At 33.1% G+C, this 14,272-nt stretch overlaps 1 protein-coding gene across 25 annotated transcripts in view; it reads right to left on the reverse strand.

Annotated features, from left to right (window-relative positions):
* The window catches only part of PAM (peptidylglycine alpha-amidating monooxygenase), a 283,361-nt gene that overhangs the window by 68,950 nt on the left and 200,139 nt on the right, over positions 1-14,272 (reverse strand). For all 25 annotated transcript variants that reach the window (XM_050794832.1, XM_050794857.1, XM_050794855.1 and 22 more), the window contains 5 exons: positions 14,050-14,130; positions 13,688-13,764; positions 12,595-12,698; positions 3,176-3,360; positions 1,985-2,056 (listed from right to left, as the gene is read on the reverse strand). In XM_050794832.1, the coding sequence (XP_050650789.1) occupies positions 1,985-2,056; positions 3,176-3,360; positions 12,595-12,698; positions 13,688-13,764; positions 14,050-14,130 (519 nt within the window). The remainder of the gene's footprint in view (positions 1-1,984; positions 2,057-3,175; positions 3,361-12,594; positions 12,699-13,687; positions 13,765-14,049; positions 14,131-14,272) is intronic.

Genomic DNA, 14,272 nt, shown 5'->3' on the forward strand with positions numbered 1-14,272 from the left:
TTTAGTTCTAGGCTGGTGGTCCCCACAGACCAGTAGGATCATACACACTATGCTAGCCATTGGTGAGGCTACTGTCTTTACCTTCATTAGAGATGACATTTTAATGGGCCCACTAATTTCAACATATGAATAACACAGCCTATTTTCTGCAATATGAAAATTGATAATATCAGAATAATGCTTTTTTCCTTCTCAAGTTATATACCTTTAGTTGCAGCATTTTTATTCACAAACAGAAGAAAATAGAAACTGCAAGAAAATAATTTCTTATGTGTCCATAAAATTATTCTCTGGGACCAGTAAGAGTTTGGGTATATTTGTATATTTGAGTATATAGATAATGTTCACCTCTGAATATTATATATATATATATGCTATAAAACACAAAAGGGTGAATGAATGTCAAGGTATGAATTATTTTAAAGAATCTGGTTTGTAGACATATATCTCCTAAATCCTACTATTTGGAAAGAACAGATGAAATATAACATTTAATGCCACTTCACTAACAAAACCTCTGGGTTTCTAACCTTTCAGAGGTGCCACTGTTTCCCTTGATCAACTTGACTAACTTCAGAAGGAAACCATAGTCCAACTGCAGTTTCCATAGAAACATACCATTTTATAAGATGCATCTACTAAATGGTGGTATCTCATTCCATATTGTTTCATTTATGTTGTTATTTGTAAATGTATTCTAAGACAAATAAAATTATTTTAAAGACATACATTTCAAATAGCATATGAAATGTCAAAATAATTCATTGAAAGTCTGAATAAACTTCAGTAGAACTCACAGTAAACACTCTGAATACTACTATATTGAGGCTGCTATTACTGGCTTACTTACAAATATATAAACAGGATTGATAAATTTAGCTATTTTAAATTACTCAGCCATTTAGTGCTTTGAGCTAAGCTGTAGTTTTTTGAAGGCCACTTTGTTAGAATGAGATATTATGAAACATCTGCTGTATAATTTACAAACCTTAGGATCATAGTTTACCTTATGCTTCTTTCAGAGTGCATTTTCCCCTTTCTAAAGTCTCAATTGTTTAATTTTGTAAAAACTATTCATACAAGAGTGATATTTTTGAACTAGACCTAATGTAATACATTTTGAAGAATTCCAATAGCAGCTAGCAATGAGAAACAGGAAACTTCTATATGTTGCTAATAGAAAAATCCTTTCTATTTCTTGTATGCTTGTGTTGTCAGTAGAAGTGGGTTTGGATTAACATGAAACTAATGTTTAAAAACATGTATCCTAGGCCAAAAACAACTTGATAGGATAACAAACTCCAATGCCTAACCCAAAGCACTATCTTCCAAACAACTAACAAAAAGCAAGATTCAGGGAAGTAATTTTTTAGTACTAGCACATGCAGTATATGACATACAAGCATCAAACATTACCACTTTCAATAAACAGAACAGGGAAAGAATGATGCTTTTTTAACTCTGCAGATGGTAACTTAACACAAAACTATAGATGTATAAGACAATAATTCCTCCTACCTTGATGAAGGCAGAGAAGAATGACTTATACAGGCAAGATGTGGATTTAATTCTTAGTTTCTTTTTTTCTTGAACCTCAAATCTACTTAATGAACATACCATACAAAATATACAATAATTTAAATGGTTATTAGATTTCAAAAGCAGCTCGCTGATGGTTTTTAATGATTATACTTGCACTTTTACTATATATAAAAATTATAACATTAAATGAAGTAAAACAAAGACAGAAAATGAAACAACACTAAACTATATGAATGAATTTTACTTTCAGAGCTAAAGTGCAATAATTGACCATTTTCTCATGAATTATGCATTGTATAAAAAAAATTGTAGGCATTATGCAATACATAGGGTTTGAGGCAGATACAGAGAGGCATAAAATATCTCAGTAACTTTACAATTTGGTTGCCTACTTGGAAATTGATACTTTTATAGGCCTAGTTATAGAAATAAGCATACATACCCTGGTCTAACACTTCTTCTTCTTCTCGTTTTGGCTGCTGTAGTAAGGGAATCTTATCTTTATATTCTGTTTCTGTAAATGATCAAAGACGCCGAGCATAAATTTGCAGTATGTATTGTATGTATTACATACTTAAAATAGTTTATTGGAAATACTCCATAAACATAAAAATACTATTCAGGGTCTTGTGCTTATTAAAGTATTAAGAATTCATATGATAGAAATGCTCTAATTCATAAACTCCCCACCCCCCCACCCCCCAGCAAAACCTGCCAATTACCAGACATCTGACTTAATAACTAGGTCAACTACCCTTTCAATAATATATAAATGATACAGAATTTTCAAAATGCATTGACAAAATAACTCATATTTGTTTTCTTAAATTAAATTTAGTACTGTTTTAAGAAGATTTAAGAACACTTTAAGACATATTCTCTAAATACAGTAGAATCTTAATAAATGGCCAGAATGCTATGCTAACTTCTCTCATAAAATTTCCACTAGAAAGAAATAAGAAGCTGCTCTCGCATGTTAAGACTGAACTTGCAAAACTCAATCAAAGTCTCAGCATACTTCATGCAACAAAACAGGGAGTAGACTTTGCAATTTTCAGTTAAAGAGTGACAGTCAATATGACCATTTTGCAGATGAACAATATATATATATATGTTAAAGAACAATTCTGAGAATTAGATAAAAAAAAGTCAAGACTAGCAATGCTTCACAAATCAATAATTGTTCTTTGCCTGAAGAAGCCCATTAAATGGATAATTTAAAGTATGGCTGGAGATGATAACTATTTTCCCTGACAAACTGTAGTGATCTTTAGAACATGGTGCATAAATTCATAAATTGTGTAAGTCATTACTGGTTAAGGAAGGAGTTAGATGAGGAAATGAGAAAACATGAATTAAATGAAGAAAGGTCTACATTTATGGGATTGGTCCCAAAACAAATCTGTTTTATTCCTGGCTGAGATTTTCCTCTTTAACTGTTTTGATGGGGACATGTCAGGGAGGGGAGATAGGATATGAAAGAGAAAAATGAGAAAATAAGAAATAGTGTGTACATGTGACTGGTAGATAGAAGAAGGGAATAAAGATGGTTTTAAATATAGTCAAACAAGATACATACAAAAATATAAAATACAAAATTATATATTACTTTATATTAAACATCAATTATTACCTTTGTGATGTTCATGCATCATAACCATATCAGACTTCACGGGAATTGGAATGTTGGCCTCTGGTGGTATGGTTCTGAACGTATCTGGAGCTACATTCTGGGTACAGGTCATGAAAGAAACTGCATGCTTGGCTTCCATGTAATACATAATGTATAAGTTGCACATTTCATCACTAGATGTGCCACTGCAGGCAAAAAAATAGATACAACAAATCAACCATTCACATAAAATGCATGCTTAATGCAAGAAAAATGCAGCCATTAAATCTGCCAGCAACGGATTCAAAGGTAGAAATACTGTGCATTTATTTTATAGCTTTCATTAAAACCCATCACAGTTTTCAACATCAAAAGCACATTGTCAAAGGCATATTTCCACTTAACAATGGAGTGTCGGTTTGCAGGCACACCATGAACACTACTAAATACCACTGATGAAAATGGCATTTTAGTAGATGAGGGATATGGTACTTCCTTTTCTCTCTTGAATCTTTTTATTCTTTAGCCCCCTCCTATTTGCTAAAATTCTAGACTGAAAAAAGTTACTGTTCCCATGGAAAATCTTTATTATTTCCTTAACAATGGTAAAAATCAGTAACCTTCAATAGAATTATCATATATTATTTATTATAAGTCTTTAAAAATGGCTTTTCCCCTTAACACTAAAAGTCCTGGACCTTGTTTTTGGTTAATTGCCTCCTTCCTCATGGCCAGATAAATCTAGAATCATTGTCCACACTAAGACATTCAAAGTGTATCTCTGATGTCTGACTTGGCAGCTAGGCTTTTATAGCAGGGTTGAAAAGAATGCCTCAGGAATGACTCAAAATGAAATCAGCACTCATCTTTTTTAAGGGCTGAGATGTGACGGAAGAAATGCTGTACAGTTGAAATGACTCAATGTTAAAAATAGATTTTAAAACAGTGGACATTTCCAAGAAAAAAGTTCCCAATGATAGAAAAAAAATCTAATAGTTTACAAAACATGTATTTTGCTTCCTCACCTCACATGGGTTATTATATATTTCATTCTCTTTAGTATTATTAGGAAGGAACTATTTAAGTACACCTTCACAAGACTTTTATATAGCAAAGTTGTTTGGGCAAAGGAACACTTCCATTTTAGTATTAGTATTGACAATTTTTAGCAAGACTACACTAATGAAAAAAGGTATGAGGTAGGTTATTTGCCGTACAGAAATATATCAGTGTTTATTTTTCCAGCAATGTCATGCGGCACTCACTTTCTCTCCATAGCAACAGTATGACATCAGCAAGGGAAGGAAAAAAATAAAAATATTTTACAAAGGGATTTGATTTTTCTAAGCTTTGAAAATGTAGAGCCCTTGAGAGACCACAGGAATAAGCCTCTGCCATTGGAAGCTCTGTTTATGCTTTAGAAATCATTTGGCTTCTCACTCTCTGAATCTGATACCTGTCAGTGTAACTGCTTCTCCCGTGAAATATAAGCAAATAGTGAAGTGCAAACCCAAACAAACATCTGTTTACTGTACGTCTTCATAGTGTCAAAACACCATTCCTAAGAATTACATTTTAACAGCCTTGGAGTTGGTCAGTATGTGCTATAAAAGGAATGGCTGTTGCAAAAATAATAAACCGGAGCCTCCCGCCATATTATCCTTCTCTTTCCTGATTAAAAAAAAGGAGGTATGTGTAGATCAACTGAGCAAAAAGGAAAAAGGAATTTAAGATGTGGCTCTAGCTTTAAAAACCTTTAATCATCTTGCAGAGAGGAAAAGCAAAATAATCATTTAAGCATCTCAAATTAATGAAAGGAAAAACATTTTAAATTCATATAATAATTCATGAAACTTGCAACTCATCAATGGATGGGTCCTTCCGCATTTTCTCTTTTTGGGAATGTCAATACCCACGTTTTCACTGGAGAAGGTATACCCACCCACAACAGCATATGTAAGACAACCAGTATCCTCGTTTTTCTCCTTACTAAAAACCTACACAGAATGAAGTAACTATCCCTGCTGGTCTAAATATTGTTGGTCCCTTGGGCCAGTGTGTTCTCTGTTGCATAAATGGAAATTGTTTGTTCTGTGAGCTATTATATGTTTTTATAAAATAGTTAGGGAATTCTAGAATTTTTTTTACTCATCCTAATTTTCTTCTGGAGTAATATTTCCACAATTATTACCACAAAACTTTGGTCCCTGAAATGCTTACAGATGAGTTGAGAAAAAATTACCATATGACCGGCCGGGCACGGTGGCTCATGCCTGTAATCCCAGCACTTTGGGAGGCCGAGGTGGGTGGATCATGAGGTCAGGAGTTCAAGACAAGCCTGGCCAAGATGGTGAAACCTCATCTCTACTGAAAAAGCAAAAATTAGCTGGGTGCAGTGGCAGGCGCCTGTAATCCCAGCTACTCAGAAGGCTGAGGCAGGAGAATTGCTTGAACCTGGGCGGCAGAGGTTGGAGTAAGCCGAGATTGTGCGCCACTGCGCTCCAGCCTGGGTGACAGACTGAGACTCCGTCTTAAAAAAAAAAAAAAAAAAAAAAAGCAAACAAAACAAACAAACAAACAAACAAAAAACTTACCATATGACCAAATGAAAATGTTGGTCTATACAAGTTAAACAATGTTGCACTGCCTGATCCTTTAATACACAATGTGCTCATGACTGTATGGAGGGGTACAGGGGTGGATACAGTAAGTTCTATTCCCTAAAGGAATCTGACCAGGCTCCTTTATGTTGCTGTGTGTTCCAGGGCATAATTTAAGAAAAGTTGTACTGTAAGATTTGCTCTTACATAGGTAGAAACAAAATGCTAGTCTTGTTAAAGAATGACCAATCAAAAGGATTTCTTCAAAAGAGTAGTGTGCATGTAATAAAGCTATATAAAGCTATTCAAATGAATATACATATATATGCATACAGATGTGTAGCTAGAAATGTTTCATAACATGTCTTATCTGTATATAGACAGGTAAATAGCTATGTATGTTCTATCTGTATCCTTCCATCTGTCCATCCATTCAGATAAACACATAGTTTAAGCTTTCAGAAAAATCCATTAGAGATTTAAGAAGCAACTAATATCGCAAAGTTTCAAAATAACTAATATAAAATATCTTGTTAATATATATTTCCTCAAAGATAATTTTGGTGCTTTTAAATGTGTTACATGTATATTTGGAAGGATTTGTTTTTAATATACATTTGAAAAGAAATTGTACTAAAAGTAAAAATTTCATTTCAAACAAGTGAAAGGTAATTATCTGAGAACAAGGAATTAAACTGTGCATTGTGGGCTCAGAGTAAGTCAGGACAATAAGTTACTCTTACTAAATTAAATTCGTTGTTATCACCGAAAAGCAGTAAGTAACAATTAAAAAACAAAAGAAAATTGTAGATAGTCATTATGGAGAAGAATATGAAATTAAAAGGTCGCATAAGTTTAGAATAATTTTATACTAATATTGGAGACAAAGGCAGCAATTACTATATTAGAAATAGTGTGTACCAAGGTACAAGGTTACATGTTTGAAAAACACATGTACTTAAGTATAGCAAATAAAGGAAAATGAGTAACTTTCTAAATAATGTAACTGTTTGTCCTCTACAACGTATGATTACACCTTATTATTTTAAATAGTATATTTGAGAAAATAAAAAATAAAAATATAAGCGAATGTTCCAAGTTATTTCCTCAAAAATGAATTATCTTACCCTGTACTGAATTAACTTTTGAGAAAAATTATGCATATATGTGTAAAAGTATACATAAATGTATGTGTGTACACCTATGCACATATATATATATACACACAATACACTAATTCAATTACACATATATTATGTGTTAATTTGATACACATATAAATGTGTACACCTTTACACACATGATTTTCTGAGACTTATTAAGCAGCTCACAAATACAGTTCATTTGGGGCACCAATTCTATGACTCAAAATTGAATTTGATCAAATAATTTAGGAATCTTTGCTATCACAAGGAAAATTTCATTAAAAGAGCTGAACAAAAAGAGTCATACTTTATTCCTTTACATCTATAATTAGATTTGTAGTCAAGGTAACTCTGAGCTCCTATGTGACAGAGAAACTATCATATGCTAAAAATGTTAGGAGTCAAATCATCCTTAGTATCAGCATCACAGTTTCCTTATTTTATTTTACAATCATTCACCTTTCATTCAAAAACAAAAAATCTCATTTTAAGACAAATTGCTTTCTGTATTCCTAAGGGAGTATTTTGACACATGTACCCTTAATTTCCACCGAGATCAACATATGCAATTCAACTCTGCTAATCTCAGTGATTTATTAACATGAGAAAGTAGGAAGGGAGATTATGTACACTGAATGGCCCTTTAAACATTCCCCAATGCCAGTGTGATTACTTAAAATGATGACTGCTGGCATTATATTCCAAAATTACAGTAGTGCATTTATTTCATCTTCTTGCATAATAAAGTGCTTATGTGATAACTTCCTGTTTTATACTGACATATTTAATATAAATAGCTTTAGGTCTGACATAATGTGTGAACCTGAAAATTGAGGGATTGCATTGGGAATTATACCTGATGTAAATGACGAGTTGAGGGGTGCTGACGAGTTGATGGGTGCAGCACACCAACATGGCACAAGTATACATATGTAACAAACCTGCACGTTATGCACATGTACCCTAGAACTTAAAGTATAATAATAATAAAAAAAGAAAAAAAATAAAAAAGAAAAAATAAATATGTGTTGAATGAAGGAGGAATGAATAATCTTGCTTAATAAATGTTTACAACTTCATATGACATAGCATGTTTTCCCTAGTATATTATACTACTGAATAATGAGTCAGGTCAATTTTTTGTACTCAGTTGACCTGTGGGATTTCTGAACATATTTATCTATTTATATCCATATCTGTTTATCCATCTGTCTAATCTGTTTACCTAGGTTCCATGAGAGCTTTTATAAAAATATATTACATTAGAAAGATATGTAAATACAGATTTAATAAAGTACCAAGTAATCTGAAATGTATGACTTAAAAAATTTCAAATATCATTGTATTCCATGTCTATACCGCAAACACTCCAATAGCTCAAGAATTCCTTCACCTCTACCCCCTTTATATTCAACAAATGTTAGGCTTGAGAATAGGCAAAACTGGTATTACTAACTTTAGAAAGAAATATAAAAACTTTAGTCATTTTACAAAACTGTTAAACATTTCTTAAAAAGTTTTATGGTGCTTTTAAATGTATACATTAAGAAGTTATTTATCATGTAACTTTATTTTTGCATGTAATAATATTTAAAAATGCAGATTAAAGTGCTATATTGGTATCCATGAATATTCATATATTCATGAAATGACCCACTCCAAATGAAAAATATGACCAACAAAACTGACCAAGTTGGTAAATATTATCTACCTAGTCCCAGTAATTAATATTAAATTTTAGCATGTAAACTTTTAGCCTGATTAGCTGACTTAATGAGCTTAATTGGCTGACTTAATTAAATTCTATGTTTTTATTTAAACTTGACTAAACATTTGAAATGAATTTAGAGAAGTATCATCCTGAATATAAAATATGTAATGCAGTCAGGCACAAAATATTGCTTCTTCATAGATCAATTAGTAGTACTATGTTGTCAGTATATGTAATACTTTGGTGAAACTTTAGGATATATTATTCATATTTAGTATATAAAAATAAATATATGGATAAAACATTTTATCATTAAGTATATTTATTAATATATCTCATTAAATATACCTACTTTTAAAGTAGTTTTTATTATTAATATTACTTTTGATTGACAAATAATAGTAAGCATTTAATCATATCTTCTCACTTACAAGTGTGAGCTAAGTCATATGGAGGCAAAGGCATAAGAATGATATAATGGACTTTGGGGACTCAGGGGGAAAGAGTGGAAGGGGGTTAAGGATTTAAAAAACTACATATTGGGTACAGTTTACATTGCTTGGCTGACAGGTGCACCAAAATTGCAGAAATCCCTAAAGAACTTATCCATGTAACAAAAAACCACCTATTCTCCAAAAACTATTGAAATAAAAAATAATTTTGTAATGTAAAGTATGATGTGATTTTTTAATATATAGATACAGTGTGGTACTATTAAATCAAACTAATTAACAAATCCATCACTTTGCTTACCTATCTTTTTTTATTTATTTTTTATTTTTTTATTTTGAGATGGAGACAGGGCACATCACTCCTGTTATTTGCTCTGTAGCCCAGGCTGAAGCACAATGGCACAATCTTAGCTCACTGCAACCTCTGCCTTCCAGGTTCAAGCGATTCTCCAGCCTCAGCCTCCTGAGTAGCTGGGATTATGGGCATCCACCATCATTCCCGGCTAATTATTTTGTAGAGATGGGGTTTCACCATGTTGGCCAAGCTGCTCTTGAACTCCTGACCTAAGGCGATCCACCCGCCTTGGCCTCCCAAAGTGCTGAGATTACAGGCATGAGCCATTGCCCTCGGCCCTATCATTTTTTAAATCATGAAACATTTGACATTTCCTCTTTTAGTTATTTTGAAATATATAGTGCCTTATATTGACTACAGTCATTCTTCTGTGCAGTAGGTCTCAAAATCTATTCCTCTTGTCTATCTGAAACTTTATGTCCTCTAACAATTCCTATTACCTCCTTCCCCACCCTTCAGTAACCATCATTCTATTCTCTATTTCTATGAGTTCAACTTTTTTAGACTCCACATATAAGTGAGATCATGTGGTATTTGTATTAATATATCTGTGCCTGGCTTATTTCACTTAATACATCCTTCAGATTCATCCACCTTGTCACAAATGACAGGATTTCCCCTTTTGTAAAGGCTAAATAGTATTTCATCATGCATGTGTAAAACACATTTTCTTTATGCATTCATCCATTTATGGACACTCAGGTGGTTAAATCCATCTCCTATTTTTACATGGTGGTATTTTAAGAAGAATCCCTATTATGGGAAAATCAGCCTCTACTTTTCAGTGCTTTTCATAAGTTACCCATGATTGTTCTACCCAAGCAAAGTTTTCTCCAGTTCTACAATTTCTAGCTTAATACAGTTAAGATTGGTTTTGGTAGAAGAACCACTCAACTGAAAACTTTCCTAGTAGGCTACTGTCAACAGTTATTCTGTAAAACCTAGTTTCCATGTAACCACAGAACAGAAAGGTTTAAAACTTGAAGCTGAGAGTTCTCCCAGTACATGGAGGAGGCAACTACTGGCCCCAGCCTATCCTTAGATAAGTGTGATTTATACCTATGTGTGCTTCAGGCTCAGGGCTCAAATCTGTGTCCTGTGGGAATGTGTATTTGTATGTGTGGGTTGGATGTAGGTGGGAAAAGAAAAGAGGCAGAGGAGATATATGGATTAACAGAGTATCATTTAATTTAACTGACATCATAAATTACTAGTTTATTTCACTGGTTATATTCTCAACTGTGATCCTGTAGTAGTCTATGGAGGTTGTGCTTATTATTTTACAAAACAGAGACACATTGCTGTTGTTATTTGTCTAAAAACAAAAAGCATATTAACTGCTATGAGATGATTATCCATTATTATGAAAACTTTTATTCATACTTAAATGTATTAAAATTTGTCTTGTTTGTCATTCCACTGGTAAAAAAAAAATTGCTTCTGTAGTAGAAATTAAATATTCAGAATATGGGCTCACCCAATAAGTTAATTTCCTATAATTTCTTTCTATTTCATTTTTATTACAAAATGGTGTTTCCTTTAGTCCACATGAGATTTATGAAAGGATAAATTAGTGTAGTCATTTTAGGGTATTATTTTAAAGCAAAATGCACATTTTAAAAAAGACAAGAATTATTCTAGACTCATGGAACTGAAAGAGGTCTCCAGAGATCACTTTGGCCTCTCATCCCAGTACTATAACAAGTCATTAATTTCTATGGCTGATATTACCTCACAGACAGAACTCAGAAGGATAGAATTTGGCCAAAGTAACAAACCTCCCCCAACAAACTGTAAAGAGACCTCTAGGCAAAAAATTCTGTTTTTTCCACACTTAAAACTTGTAACCAATGCAAGTGATGTGTTGAAAGGGATTTTTTACTGCTCTGTTTACTTACTACAAAGGTTACTACCATAATCTGGAGCATTTAAGTAAACTACCTATGGCTCTGCACTGACATAAAATGAACAACTGATGGATACCCTCTGAATCATGTTACCTCATGTATTTAAAGATTGTTAAGAAGGGACTTCTTATGTTCTTTCTTTCAAATCTAGTTATGCCTCCTTTGTCAGTCCTTTTCTTACCATCAACATTTCCCATAACTCAATAATACTATTGCTTTCCTGAAGTCTCTTTCCCAAATTTAGCACATTTATCAAAAACCAAAGCTGTTGGAAACTATTTCTGTAACAGAAATTGATAAAGTTTTATTTGTTTTATCCTTAGCCTTAAAGTTTATGCTTACTAATATAAAAAAGCCATTTAGAGTGACATAAAAATTCTTTTACACCATAGCAAATGTTCCTGCTTTCTTTTTTAAACCTGCCTCAGTACCTTTTCCCTTTCTCCATACAGCCAACAGTTAGTGTTGCTATCACAATAATCATCTTGAGGGCATCTAAAGCATATTTTCAGATGCTTACTTTCTGTAACTTCTCTTTGATTAAGAGATAAATGGTTTAAAACTCTAGCTTCCAGATGGCATCAGTAAATATTTTAAAACCTTGTTTAACATAAAAAGAAGTCTCCTTGATTCTTTTCTATCAAAAAGTATGAAAAGAAACTACCTTTCATTTTTCATTTAGGTAAGTTTTTTTTAAAGAGTTCATAGTACTTTGAAAATTTTACGTAGTGTTATAGGATATAATTATTTCAAGGAGGCTCACTATTTAAAAAACCATTTAAAAGGCTCGACATTCTTTTTTGATAAAGTGTTGCATATTATTATCCTTATTTAGTAGACTAAACAACTGGAAATTAAATTCACAGGAGTTTTAACATCATGGTTCTGAGTATTTAACGGGAATCACCAAATGTAGACCCCGTGAACACAGGGCAAAAAGGCACTTAAGAAAAAATTGTCATTATCATTATATTTTCTTTATTAAGATGCGCCTGAGGAAGAAATATGAAGTCTTTGGTAATTATAATATTTAGAGGTATGATACCGAAGGTTTTGAGGAAGTAAGAAAAAGAGAAGCATGAAAAAATGAGCATATGTTCTGGGGTTTATCCAAATCAATCAGTTTTGAAATGATAAAATGCCACAGTTTGTTGTAATTGTCCATGACAGGACAAAAAATGTACAATTTATTCACAAAGATAGCTGTAACCTGTAATCATGCCTTATCCCAATAAAATATCTTTAAATAGTGGAATGTGCAGAATCATACCCAATGTGTGTGGCTTCTGTCCTTCCTTCACCAGTGAATACACATCTTGCAGCCAGTAGGTCACCAAAACTTACATCAACTGGGTGCTCCACAGGGTAGAAAGCCTACCAAAAAGACAAACACAATGAATCATTAATATTACCAATAAAATCCAGAACTACATGCTTGATTGTGTTCCTTACCCTTTTTTTTGAGGGTTCTATCATGAAGGGATGTTGAATTTTATCAAATGCTTTTTTTTTTTTTTTTGAGATGGAGTCTCACTCTGTTGCCCAGGCTGGAGTGCAGTGGCGCAGTCTTGGCTCACTGCAAGCTCCACTTCCCAGGTTCACACCATTCTCCTGCCTCGGCCTCCCAAGTAGCTGGGACTACAGGCGCCTGCCACCATGCCAGGCTAAGTTTTTGTATTTTTAGTAGAGACGGGGTTTCACCGTGTTAGTCAGGATGGTCTCGATCTCCTGACCTCATGATCCACCAGCCTCGGCCTCCCAAAGTGTTGGGATTACAGGCATGAGCCACCGCGCCCGGCTATCAAATGCTTTTTCAGCATCCATTCAACTGATCAGAGGGGTTTTGACCTTAATTCTATTGATACAATGTATCACAGAACCACATACTTTAATAATGTGAAGCTTGGTACACTCTGGGTAGAGAGGACGAAGACAGATAGTGAAACAGACACACACACACACACACACACAAATAATCACTAGATAAAAAGAGTTCACCTTTAATTAATCACTTTATACTTTATGACAAGAGCACCAAACTTTGAAATAAACAAATAAGTACTATTAGCAAATGCATCCCATAAAAATCAGAATAAATGTGATAATAGAAGAGCTGTCTGAAATTCTGTCTCTGAACAAATGATGGGATGTAAAAGGCCACCAACATGCTTTGACCATATTGAGAAAACTAATAAAGCACCAAATAGGAAACTGCAAAAAAGAGATTACACAGCTCAGTTATACAGTTAAGGCAGATTTAGAGATTTTTAGAGAAAGTCATAAGAGTTGCATAATAATTTTTAAAAATTACTTTCTGCTGGTTAATATTTTTTTCTCTCAAAATTAAACTAGATTTTACACACCTGTGGCAGCTGAGGGCTCTGTCGTCCAATCAGTGTCCACTGTCCATTTCTTACTCTGTATCCACTTACTACCTTACCTGTAATAAACACAAATTTTAATCATATAATATAATGAGGTATTAGAAAAACAAAAGGCATATTTACTTTCCTACTTTAAAGTAGAAATCTGAGTATTTTCAGAGCCGCAAATACTGAGTATCTTAGTAAAAACAATATGATAAAACAGCATAAAATATTTCAAGGTCTTATATGAAATCACTTTCATTGAAACAGACTTAAGGTCAAACACAATTCCCATTTTAATTTATGGCACCAGGAAGCATAATGGTAAATATTTATAATTTAACATGTAAAGTTCTTACCTAAATGGTGAGTGTGAACTCTATAGGCAAAGACATGCATTGGATAATTTTTATAATGGCATGAAATGTCAGAATTCACCACTGTGGGAAATGAAAACACAGACAAAAGTCACTATTCAACTGGAAAATGACATTATTCTTGTCTAAAAGTATGCACAGGGTATTCACAAGATGCTAGGGACTGAGGTTTTCTTATGACTTAAACACACAAGATATTAAGCAC

Source organism: Macaca thibetana, chromosome 6 (genome assembly GCF_024542745.1).
Source record: "Macaca thibetana thibetana isolate TM-01 chromosome 6, ASM2454274v1, whole genome shotgun sequence".
NCBI lineage: Eukaryota > Metazoa > Chordata > Mammalia > Primates > Cercopithecidae > Macaca > Macaca thibetana.